Genomic DNA, 12965 nt, shown 5'->3' on the forward strand with positions numbered 1-12965 from the left:
TCTTTTCGTATGTTTGAGAAAGACAACCTCCTTTAAGTTTCAATTGTTTTATCTATGCTAAAAGCATCAAGAAGTTACTTGGGCCGCTGACCAAGATCCTTACCTTTGACACTCAGCTGATTCAGAATTACTAGCCTTGGGTACAGCATTTCAGAACAGCAAGATCGTAACTCTAACTTCTCATACAGTGTTTATTTTATTACTGGTGCAAGAAACGACAAAATACCTGTTCAGACACAGCTTTTTATTACAGGTGTATTTCTTCCACTAGGCTTATAGTTTTGTCATTGCATCTTCGTTCTGCTTTTTGCAAACACTTCTCTCAGCTCCTTCGTTTATCTAGGGCAAAGCAGAGATAGAACCTGAGAAAAGAGAGCTGATCCTCCCTCCAGTTATGCAGCAGGTTTGCCATCTCCTCAAACACTTCTAGACAATTTAATCTCTCTTAATTTACTCTAATTAACTTAAAAACAAACTATTTGCTAACTTACCTACAACTGCATATCCCACTCTCAGATGAATAATTACTTTAACGTCTAGCCTCTGGCTCCAGCTGGCTATCAATCCATTACTACATTGAAAGAACACAACCCATCTTCCCTCTACCCCTTTAATTGCAGCTTTCAGAGAGGCCCATACTGCAAACTTGGCTTTGTTTTAGCTTTATTCTTCGGATCAGGAACTGCCACACACACTGTCTGTGACATGGCTTCGCACAAGGTATTCCAGCCTAGAGAGGCTACTGTAGGTGGAGCACCCAGGGCCACGAGACGGCCCTAGAAGAGTACAGATCCTGCTGCATCTCCAGGGCCTGGCATCTTTACAGTTCTACTCAAAACAAAAACTTGAAGGTGATGGATACATGTCCTACAATAAAACTTTTCCACGGCTAAGGCCATGGAATTTGTTCACAGTTGCTCTGTCATAGGCACAAAGGGGCTGGTTCAAAATGCTAATATGGCACACCAAATAACAAATAGTTTGCATGAGAAGGCAGAGAAAACAAGTCAGGTCCTAGAAGAGAGAGAGGTTTCAAACAAAACCCATAGAAATGTGAAGAGTCTGACATAAGCACTTCAGCTAAAATAGAAAATTGCACAGTACCCAGAGAACACTAGCCATCTTTCACAGCATGGCACTCTGGACAAAGTGATTTCCGCATGATATATTAAATTCAATATGCTAGGAAGAAAAGTAGTATTTTTCATTCACTCTGGCAAATACTTAAGACATTTAAAAATGCTTTTGTGGCTCTCTAAAGCAACCTCATTGTCTCCCTACCGTACTTTTAAGTAACAACGGTGAAATACTGGGAGGACGAAATTGCTACCTACCTTGCAGATAAATTAAACGTTTCTTGAAAAGTGACCACTTACTTTCTCTCCAACGGACTAGAATAGGAAGATTGAAGTAACTGACAGTAAATGTGAAGGTAAGTGTTTGGAAATTGTTTATCTACAGCAAAAAAGCAAATTATCACCTTGCCTGTGCACCTTCAGAAGGTGAAGTCCTCGCCACAAAAAAATAAGCGTTCCTCTTCCTTCCTTTCCCACTCCCTCAGAAATCAAAACTTCATGAGCTCAGACAGGAATAGGCTCTACATTTTTGCCCTTTAAGCATGATTAAAAAACATAATATGAATGAAAAAAGTATCAGAAGAGGTTAATATTCTTAAAACATGTAATAGTTTTGTAAACAACATTAAATACTCAGCACTTCAACGGGGATTTGTAGTAAATCTTCAGAGCACACAAGACGTTTACAAAGCAATTTTTTCGGACATTCTCGAGTTTTACTATTAGTCTTTTTACAAGCAGATAAGAAATAAGAGATAGTAAAGGACTTGTCCAGAGTCCCAGAGGAAACAGTGCCAGACTTAGACATTCCTCATCCCATGATCAAAAAAAAAAATTTACTCACACTTGAAGACTTGTTCGTATTACCATTACCATCCACTTCTGATGAAATTACATCTTGTCTTCAGGTATCTAACTCATAACCACATTGCACCTGATACTGTTACCATTTCATAATACGATTGTTCCTATTCCCATTCTAAATTTGAAGGAAAAAAAAAGTAGTAATAATTTCACCAAAACTATATTTTCCTCCACAATAAGCCTGCTGAATATATATGATGTCATTTACTTCTCAACAACCTTTGAGACGCATACCCTAATATTCACACATGAGATAAGAGAAAGCTCTTCAAAAAAAGTTTTGTAAAATATTAGATAGATAGCGCTACAGATAGGATTGGAACAGCATTTCAATTTAAGTGTTTCTTTGTATTTCTTGTAGTAGCACAGTAGCCTCTGCTTAGCACACAACAGCTCCAACTTCTTTGAAGTTTGTGATTCTGAAGAGCACAATTACAACCCATTCCAGCCTTGCAGAAGCTATTTTTCATTTCCTTACCTAGGAATTGCCATGCTCACGCAAATACTGAAAATTTTATCCACTGGCGCTTACTCAGAATAGGTACAAAAGCATTCTAATATTCTATGCAAAGAGGCCTAATCTAAATAAATCCAAAGCGGTCTCTTGTCTGTCATCTACCAAGTTGGGAAAAAAACACTGTGTCAGGGAGTCCCACTGTTGATGCCAGTTTCAACTGTTGAGTAAAGCAGCTATTAGAAATTTTCTAAACCTCAAATGAAATGTGTGTTGCAGGTAATTATATACACATATAAAAGAGTATCTCACGGTCCACTGATTTGCTACAGAACCTGAACTGCAGAGAAAAGCAGTATATATGAGTACGTAGAGAAAATGATGAATTTCTGTGCTATATATCATGTCTTTGCCCAAAAAGAGTATTTATTAGAGCAAAAGTAGCTATTTCCCAGCTGCCAGATGAGAACAGACAAAGAACAGAAAACGGCTAGGAGTCATTCCCAACTCCATTATGTTATTCTGGTACAGACACAATATTAAAGCAAAAAAAAAACAAAAAAAAAACGAACCTGATGGGACAAGTACATCCCCTATAGCAGCTGTGTGAGGTTTACTAAATGGTCTTTTAAAGGCATTTTTAAATTAACATCTGTAAGAGTCAACAGTATTCCCCATAAACAAATAGTTTAGCGGGTTGTATGTTTTTGTTGCCATCATATAGGCTTGTATGAAAGCACGTGGTTTCTGTTTAGAAAACAAGAGAATTGGACCAATAAACTAGCTTTTGTAATCCAGTGATTTTGAAGGGAAGGAAAGTAGGGTGAAACAGGACCAGCAGCCATAAATTAGTCCCAGTTCCTGGTTCCAATTACATTGCAATTGCTGAAGGACCCGAGCAGGCTGAAAATGCAAAGCAGGGGCTTAAACCACGTTTGTTTGAAACATTCAGCTCCACAAGAGACTCGGTGATAATTCACTTCTCTGTAGCCATCTACATCCTGGGGTTGCTGTTTTGGTAGAATATCTTATAAATCCTGATAGCAGAGTTTGCACAAAAGAGAATGGGACAACCCCCTGCCCTCCCCCAACCATATTTCAAACTATTCTGTGGCTATTTGCACATGTTTAGCTCCTTGCTCATACGATGGTATAAAACTGAAGAATAAATTGGCTATGTATAATATTGGAAGTGCATGGTAATTTGGGAATGAACAGAGATAATATAAAAGTTAACAGGAAGGACAGGAAATGTTAAAGTCAGTCTGAAGAACTGGGTTGTCAACAACTTAACGGCTGAAAGCATTCAAAAAAATATTTTTGACAGATACATATGACGCTGGGAACTGACAAAGATTAAAAAACTCGCTGTCCTGCTTTTGTAGATAAACAAAAACAATGACTCTCCAACTGGCTACAATTTGCAACTAGAAAGAAAATTTTCCCCAGCAACAAGGATATGTGGTATTCTAACCAAGAAAGGAGAAAAATCCATAACAATTCTTCAGAAGAAGTGTCTCCAATTTGATCATGCCAGCTTACACACAATCTCTCCCCATGACTATGTATTTTAGTCAGATGCACAATTTTAAGAGAGCTTTACACAGAAAAATGGAAGGCATTCTGAATTAGCAACAATAAATAAACCCATTAAAAAAAATAAAAGTTTTCCAATTTTTAGTTCCAGTGAATGCTGTTTTTAGTCTTTACTCATACTCCTTCAACGCAAGCTTTGCCCTTGCAGGGGACATCGTTACAACAGTAGCATCTTCAGCGCAGACTCAAAGCCCAAAAACAAAGCTCTAGACAAAAGGGTACCGAGCTAGCGCAACTGAACTTGGTTTTAAGCTAACATAAACTGAATAACATATGCTTCACTTTCCACAGCTGCAGCACATCCACAGCGATATAGGCAGACTGGTATAGATCTCCACTGTGTGAATTAAATTATGAATCTTATGTATATGAACAGCCATAAAAGGCAACACAATTTTAGATCTGTCATTTTCAGCATGACAGGGAAGCCAACTAGGAACATCTTTAAAAAAAAAAACACACAAACAAAAAAATCCAGCCCCTGGAATGTTTTCTGGCTCAGAAGGTTTATGAACAGACAAGGTGCACAGGCTTTAGGAACAAACTAGCAATGTTAAGGCTGATTCTGTGTTAAGAGATCTGTTCTCTACTGCGATACTGTAAGAGCAACCTTTTCCTCCAAGGGGACATTGTAGGCAATGCATTTATCTCAATACAGTAAGAGCTGTAGGAGTTAAAATGTTTAAGTCAAGAAGAAGTGAAAGAGTTGGCAACCTTTAGGCTTCATTACGTATAAGATAACGGCAGCATTACAAATATGGGACTCTAATAAACTTAATTGCATCCTTTCGGGCATAAAATAATGAAGGATGTGTAAAGAACACAACATAATATGCTTCCCATCACAGAACACAGTACGAAAACAAGCTGGGAGTTGTGGCCGATACGATTGGTGCCAGACCACACAGAGCGCAAGAGGGACAAGTGACTGAGCTCAGGTTTCCCGAGATCCACGCGAGCACTCCAACCTTCTCTTCCAGAGCTGTATGTAAAATATAGGTCGACCCAAATAACAATAGCAAGCAGTGGAGCTAACAACACACACCAGCAACGATAACCAAAAAAGATTTTTAAGACTTGCGGGAAAAAATTGGGGGGGGGAGGGAAGAAGGGAAAATCAATTAATCACAGAACGTTTTCACTGAACAAGATACATGATAATCTGATCTTTAGCACTACATCAAAATCTAAAGAACTAAAAAAGCCTGCAATAATAATTAGAACACTTTTCATTCTCACTACCTTGAAATTATAACTACAGGTCATTCATTGGATTTTTAGGATAACAAACATTTTAACTGCCCGAACTGTGTTGTAGACACAGACTCACAGATTTGAAAGGTACCCAAAGAGGAAAACGGGAAGAGAGAAATCAATAAACACGCTTCATTATCTACCATACTAACAACTCTTTAGAAAATCTAGCACTAAAAATCGCATATATAAGAAGTATTTTATATTAATTTATTCCAAACAGCATTTCCACTGCAGAAATGAACAAAGTCTTGCCTTAAACGTTTCTTCTGAATTAGAATTATCCTGAACATTATGACATCCATCTACTTAACCTACTAAGCGTAAGAATTTAATTCCTGAATTATGTCACTGTCATGTTCTATCCCACTTACAGCACTGATCATTCTTTTGCTCTTTCTCATAACGGCAACACTGCCAAGGCAAGAGCTCTCCTCTTTCTCCTCCTTTCCTTTTGGTAGGTCTTCTGAAGCTTTTAGCTTTCAGTCTCATTTTAGAGTCTTAGAAAAGCACAAAGCTTGTCTGTAAAGCAGCCCTCTGGAAAGTTACAGGTGGTCAACTACGTAGGTAGTATCACCGTGTGCTAAACGACAGCGTAAATACTCTCAGCGAGGAGAAAGATGTTTTTAGCTCACTGCATTTTAACCTTAGAAGACTGAAGAAACTAAGTCAATCTTAACTTAATTCCCTTCTAAATTTGTCCCCATGTACACATGTGACAAAGCAGAGACTAGCTAGGCATGTTAACAGAGGCAAGGCAAAGTAGTTCTGTGTGATTTTTGTAAAAGCTTTTGGAATACAGTTTGTACAAAAATTCTTAGGAAAAAACCCACATATTTCATTCTGAAGTACTGAACAATTATCTGACCCAAACTAACACTGCAGGTCTCAAGACTCAAGTTGGGCAAGCTGCTCAATAAACAAGCCACTGGCCACTCTGCATTTCCTGCTAGGAATGCGTCATCATATGTCCTGGAGACTTCCTTGCTATGAATAGGTTTAGAACTTAGGGACAAAGTTTTGCTGTGTTTCATCACAGCAACATTTTCAGAGCACATATAGTATCTCTACTATTAAAAACAATAATCAAAAGATGTTTAGGATGGAAACTGTCTACTTCTCAACATGCAATCACACAGGACTTTATTTCTAACTGCATTACCCTAGTTTCCTAGCATAGCTTCACTTTTTTAGTCACAGTTCCTTCTTGTTTTCCTTAATCCTTCCTACTCAGAGGACACGTAAGATTCCTTAAAACTAAGAGAATATCAGCCAGAAGTACTTTTTAAATTATTTTTATAAATACAAGGAAGTTCCACAGGAGCACTTCAGGAAAACATTTTTTGCTTCCATTTTATTTCTTACCTTTTACAACAGCACCCAGTGATTCATCTATTATCCCTCCAAAGTCAGTCAATTTCACTTTTTGTGTATATGGTACACATGCCTCTATGTGTATCTTCTTCAGAGTTAGAAAAGCAATTTAAGACTTAAAAAATAATCTGAAGAGTTGTCAGAAATTGACAGCACAACTCAGAAGCAGATGTAGAGAATAAGGTACTACACTGTTTGTCAGGTTTAACATCCTATTGTAACAAGGCACTGGGGCACCTTACATCCATTTATCAAACAGCTTTGACAGCATAGCTCAGAGAGGGCAAATACAGCAATTCTACATTAACTGCTAGTACTGCCAGTACTAGCAGTCTAACAACAGGATCTGCCACTCCCAAGTTGCCAGCTGCTTTTAAATAGAAAGATAACCAAGAAAAGCTCAATTCTCTCCTTTCGTGTGTCCACAAGATCTCATAACATACATAACTGTATTACAGTCACAGCCTTTAGGTGTAAAAAAGCATCTTACAGCTTTTTATAGGTGGCTGTAAGACCAGCCACCGCTCATGTAAAGAGCAGTGACGCTCCCCCAAACCCAACAGCAGTGAGGCAGAGACTCTCACAGACGGAACGTGAGCCCCCTGCCTCAGCTGCACAGCATAATTATTGTTCCTCTTTACTAAGTCACAATAGTTTCCAGTCACTCCAGCCAGGATCATCCCGGATGAGTACCAAAACTTTTTTATGCATCAGCTACTACCCAGTTAACTTCCAGCTCAGACAGAGATGAAAATCTATATATAAGATAAAAAGGTAAATGACAAGTAAAACTTTCCCAGTTTATGGTTTTTCCCTATCTACTCCTTTTCTTATCATCCTAATGCCAATGCTACTGAACCAAAGAGCCCTTCTCTCCACACCACTCTGGAGAAAGCCCTCTCCTCCAAGTACAGCAAACAGCAAAACCGTGGCCCATCCCCAAGCCTACAGTCAGGCCTGCACAGCTTGACCCAGGCAGAGGGGCTGTGGGAGCAGGATGTGGACCCCTAGGCCATCATGCACAGCCTGTCCCACCACTCTTGGCCAGAGTCACCTGTAAGCGCAGGCCACAAAGTGTGTCTGCAGTGGGGCCTGCTCTCAGTGATGGCAGGACATCCATCAGTCCTGTCTGAAAAAGAAGAGATGCCGCTAAATAAAAGCTACACTACTACCATTACTATTTATGTGGGGGGTGGAGGGGAAGAAAGACAAGAGTTGCTCCGAGAACCACTTTTCGTGTCTTGAGATACCACAAGCCCTTCCCCAGAAGGGCCGGAGACCCGGGGACAGAGGCAGCCCTTCAGGGAGCGGGGGGGCCGCGGCTTCCCGCCGCTTCCCCTGACGGAGGGCGCCGCCCGCCCCTCCGCCCGCCCGGGCCGTGATTCATCGTGTCTCTCTCCACCACCGCAGCAACGCCCCGCCGGGGCCGGGATCGCCACGAAACCACCTCGGCCCGCGGCTCTCCTGCCTGCCCGGCCCGGCTCGACCCGGCCCGGCGGCGCCCAGCTCAGCCCTGCACAGCGGGCAGCCCAGGGGAGCGGGGCCGCCGCTCCCTGCTCAGGCGCTGAACTTCCCCCAAGTTTCGTCCCTCCTCGACGCCGCTCCCCAGGCACCGCGGCGCCGCCGGGCCGGGCCGGGCGGAGCCGCCGCGCCTCAGGGCGGCCCCGCGGCACCTCTCGGCCAGGCGAGGCGCCAGCAACCGCGGGGAAAGTTCAGCCTCTTCCCGGCTCCGCTCTGCCCGAGCCGGTCCCGCCGCCAACCTCGCCCCCCCCACCCCCCCCACCCCCCTCACCTGAGGCGCTGGCAGCGGCGGGCAGCCAACCCTTCTGCCCCACGTCGCCCGGCCGGCCAGCACCACCTGCGGCTGCCGCTTGCCCCGCCGCCAGCCGCCCCGCAGCGCCCGCCCCAGCCCCGGCAGCATCGTCCTCCTTCTCCGGGGCGGCCCGGCCGCCTCCGGGGCGCTCCGCCGCGGCTCGGGGCGGGCGGCGCTGGTCGCCGCGCGGGGCGGGGGCGAGCCGGAGCGGAGGGCGTTCCCTCCGGCGGCCGCCGCTGGGTTGAGTTTGGGTTGTGGCGGGGTTTTCTCTTTCTCTTCCTTCCCCCCAGCCGCCGGGGGCGGGCAACTGTGGAGGGCAGGGCAGGGCAGGGCAGGGCGGCTCTCCCTGGCCGCCTTTGCCGCGGCGGCCCGCCGGGGGAGGGGACGGCACGGCGCGGCGCCGCTGGAGGCGGTTAGCGCGGCCGTTAGCGCGGCCGTTAGGGCGGGGGCGCGCGCGCGGGGTGCGTTTACTCGCCGTTTGCCGGCTAGGGCTCGCGCTCGTGGCAGGGGGCCGCGGGGGGAGCGGCGGAGAGGGGGCTCAGCCCCGGCACTGTGCGTACAAGCGCTGTTAGCTCGTGTTCCGGGTTTTTCTTCTACTCGCAGTTTGGAAGGGGGTTTAAATATCTATATTTATAAATAGGATTAAGGAAGACGTTGAGTTCTGTCTTAGGAGAACACCTGCTTTTATCTTTTTATCTAAAATTAGATCATTTGCTTTCCAAAGCGGCAGTTTTTGAAGAACAGGTTACAGCACACTAGCACTACCCTCTGCGTTTCCGTGGGAAAAGCGCGTTCGGACACCACAGAAATGAACAGAAACGCGCAAGAGAAAAACGCTCTTGATGCCGATCATGTTGCAAGACAGTTTTGTTGACAATTTGCAAGGCTTAGCGTTGTTACAGACAGTCACTCACTCGCCTTCACCTTGTCCCACCGGGTCTCCACTGCCACAAACGCAGGCCTTCGCGTTCAGTACGAACCACGGCAGCGTATCTACACCACAGCATTGCACTTGGGAAACGCGCGTGAGACTGCTGCACTCATCCATGTTTTCTCAGCCATTTATAATGATCCTGCTAAGCCACACTGCCTAAACCAAGGAGCAGCTTTACCCTGCGCTGCCAGGAGGCTCTCGGGTGGTAGCTGAGAAATGGGGCTGCTGCAAGAGTATCATCACTATGATCGAAAACCTCGACAACTAATTGGACTCTTGATGGCTCTGGGGATGAAATAAAACCCCACGTCTGTCCATCCTCCAGGCTCTAGAAGGGAAACTATGCAGCTAAGACCACAAAAACATTCATTTCCATTTCATGGTCACTGCAAACTGTTCAAATGTACATAGTCCCAGAGAACTGGAGAAGAACAAAAGCTGTACTTTTAACAGGCAGTGACTCCCAAAAGGCAATAACCTATTCTATAGTCATAATTAATATTTATCAGTGCAAAAATCTCCAAAATTCTACTGGAGTAATTTTCATTTACCCAAACTAAGAACTGAGATAATTTCTGCACTTGTGTATCTTATTAAGTAAATTACGTTAATATCCAAGAAGTTGCAGAAAGTCAAATAAAGGATTAAAGAGTTAAGTATATAAATTCAAGATGGAATATTTATGATTTCATCAAGCAGAGGTAACTAGGTCATGTTAACTCATTTCTTTTCTATTCCTACCCCATAGTGTTGGTTTAGTCAAATTATTTTCTCTGAAAGGGGAAGAATTCAGTATCAGGACTAAAAAAGATCATTTCATACTGATGATTGTTCAGTGTTACACTTATTTTCTGTATTTACTCTGCTTTAAAAGTTCAGCAGCAAGCAGGGAACCGCTACAGCTCACAGCAACTTGTGGAGATGCTACCCTCTAAAGGAGACTGGGAATCAAGCCAGGTGTCTTTTTTCTACAGGCCAAGAGAATGAAGATAACTTTTTTTTAATCTTTGTCACAACAGAGTTTAAAATCCCACGGCCACTTTGAATAAACTACCCTAAATTTACCTTTCACACCTTTCGAACTGCATCACAAGGTAACCTCTGCTTTGTTCTTTTGTATCATGTCTTTCCTTCAACCTTCCCCTCTAAGTATTTACTGTTCACTGTAACTTTTTTCTTATATCATACCTCAAAAATGTAACAGCTAAACACTTCACTTCTAAACGAATATCATAGATAATTAAAGCCTGACAAATGTCCACATAAAATTGTCACTGTATTCATCTATCTGTTCACACCCATTGAATACACTAAATATAAAAAATTCTGTGAAACATCACTACAGTCACAGATACCAGTAAAAATACTCCAGGAAAAAAAGGCTTTAAAAGGGAATGAATGACAAAGTTTCTTGAGTGCAACCGCTAAAACAAGGTCTGCACCTGAAGGATGTTCAAATGGGGACAGCTTCTGGGATGACCTGCTCATTCCAAAACTTTGGGTTTTTTTTCTTGTACTTAACACTGGAGTTGGTAATAAACAGCTTAAGTATACTCACTTTAAACTGGCTTTGAATGAGCTTTCTTTTTCTGTGAGAAACAAATCAATCTCTTCCTTTCTGTTATCTATTTACTCTGTCAGGAGGAAATAGCTCTTCAAGAAAAGTGCTTTATGAGTACGCAGCATCGTGGTTCACATCTTTCTATCATAAATATGTGATTTGGCTTCAGTTTCTAGGAAGAAAATGGTTAGGAAAACAAGCAAATTATTACAGAATCGGTAGACTTATGAATCAAGTCATAGTCTCAGGAGGACTTCTTTTAAACAGAAACTAATTACTTCAGATAAAACCAATTGGCATTCTAGGAAAGTCTGCAACTAGGGGAAGGAGAGGGACCCTGGCCACAGGATTTCAGTGGCAAAGGGACTGTCTCCTAAATCACAGGACGTTCATTTCAAATCATTGAACCCTAAGGTACAAAATCAAAAACCCTAAGGTAGAAAAGGACACAAATCTTCTGAATTATAAAGATTTTCCCTGGGCGAAGGACTCCAGGAGCACACCCTAACTCCAGGCTTGTCCCACCAATCGGAGCCAGAAGGGCATGAAACTGCCCAACTCAGATCTCAGCTCTGACCACGGGGAGGAACGTGACTGCAAGGGGTATACATATAAATACTCCATATGCCTTCAAAAGGGGAGACGTACAGCCTACTTACATGATGATCCTCTTGATCGGCCAGTTACAGCAGTTTGATGACAAAAGCTATCAGAACCAAATTATAGGATGGTGTTCCCATCACTCAAGGGAACAAATCAGGTTAGCTGTATCAGAAAAAGGTTGGATGTAACTGCAGTCTTGATTACAGGGAAGCCCAGAGTCCCTTTCCTTATCCTCTGTCTCATTTCTCTGGTCACAATTCTTGTAATGCTTCCTTTTTTGTTCAGAGGTATCTTTCAAGAGTTGAAGGGTAACGGAGAAAGAGCAGAAAAAAACTGCTGACAGAACTCAAAGGCCCCGCCTGCACAGGAATACCAAACTGAGGAGGCACTATTATCTACCAAGCTTGCAGATAGCTTGAAGCTCTCCCCCTGAGGTAGGTCTATGCCATCCTCCTTCAGTAAGATCTCCTTCCTCTTCTAACATCCCCCTGGAACAAAACTCTCCCATGTATTTTACTTGAAAACCAATAGCTAGAGGTTTTTATTTATAACTTACTACATACCACAGTTCAAAACAGAAAATACAGTGGAATGGAATGCTTGAGAACAGAATAAAATTAGGTAATACACCTTCCAAAAAACCATGCCTCTCCCCAGAGATTTACCTCAGATCTGGTGACTAGCAGCTGTTGCTAAATCTCTCCTCTCCAGCAGCAAATATGAGCTTGAGCCTTGCTTGCATGACTACCAAGTATGTCGGAAACCAACAGGAAAAGGCAAAATTCTCAACACAAAGTTTTGTTTTGGAGTGAATAGGAATGCTAACACAAGTGACAAAAAGTCTTGTCCTCTTCTTACAGGGGTACTATCTGAACCACTGGTTAAAGTAACAGAACTGAAAGGATGAAAGGGCACTAACCTGAACCTTGGTGACCAGAAAGCTCACGAATTCTAGGTACCAACGCGTAGCTCTTGCATCCTGTAAGAGGAAGACTTGTCACATACCACTGGTACTGGACTGTCAGGCTAGCTGGAATGCTAACCAATCATAAAATAGAGATTTAACTTTGATTTCAGGAAAGTCCTATTGCTTGCCCAAGCCATTACTGAACAACCCAACTCTTCCCAAAGGTAACAAGGATGAGATCGAAACACTTAGGTTTTCAGAGGAGAGGACACAACAGAAGGTTCTTTTGCTCCTTCTGTACATGGTGACAATACTGTGGCTATACAAAGTAAATAAAGGCTAACTTTTACACTAAAGAGAATTATGTTCCCTCCCACGGTACGCAGGGCAAAAAAAATCTCTCTTCAAAATACAGAAGAGCTGATAGCAAAATGTAGCTCCGCCAGCACTAACATGCTAATCCTCCTGTTCTAGTAAAGGAAGAATGAGATGACACTTATCACCAACTTATATAGGACATAGACAAAAG

At 42.9% G+C, this 12965-nt stretch overlaps 1 protein-coding gene across 2 annotated transcripts in view; it reads right to left on the reverse strand.

Moving 5' to 3' along the window:
* MCUB (mitochondrial calcium uniporter dominant negative subunit beta) overlaps nt 1-8619 on the reverse strand; it is a 51399-nt gene extending 42780 nt beyond the window's left edge. The window contains exon 1 of one of the 2 annotated variants that reach the window (XM_068941882.1): nt 8411-8619. In XM_068941882.1, the coding sequence (XP_068797983.1) occupies nt 8411-8539 (129 nt within the window). In that variant the 5' untranslated portion in view covers nt 8540-8619. The remainder of the gene's footprint in view (nt 1-8410) is intronic. The other variant, XM_068941883.1, reaches the window with a different exon arrangement.
* Nucleotides 8620-12965: the final 4346 nt, after the last annotated feature.

Source organism: Struthio camelus, chromosome 4 (assembly GCF_040807025.1).
Source record: "Struthio camelus isolate bStrCam1 chromosome 4, bStrCam1.hap1, whole genome shotgun sequence".
Classification (NCBI taxonomy): Eukaryota; Metazoa; Chordata; class Aves; order Struthioniformes; family Struthionidae; genus Struthio; species Struthio camelus.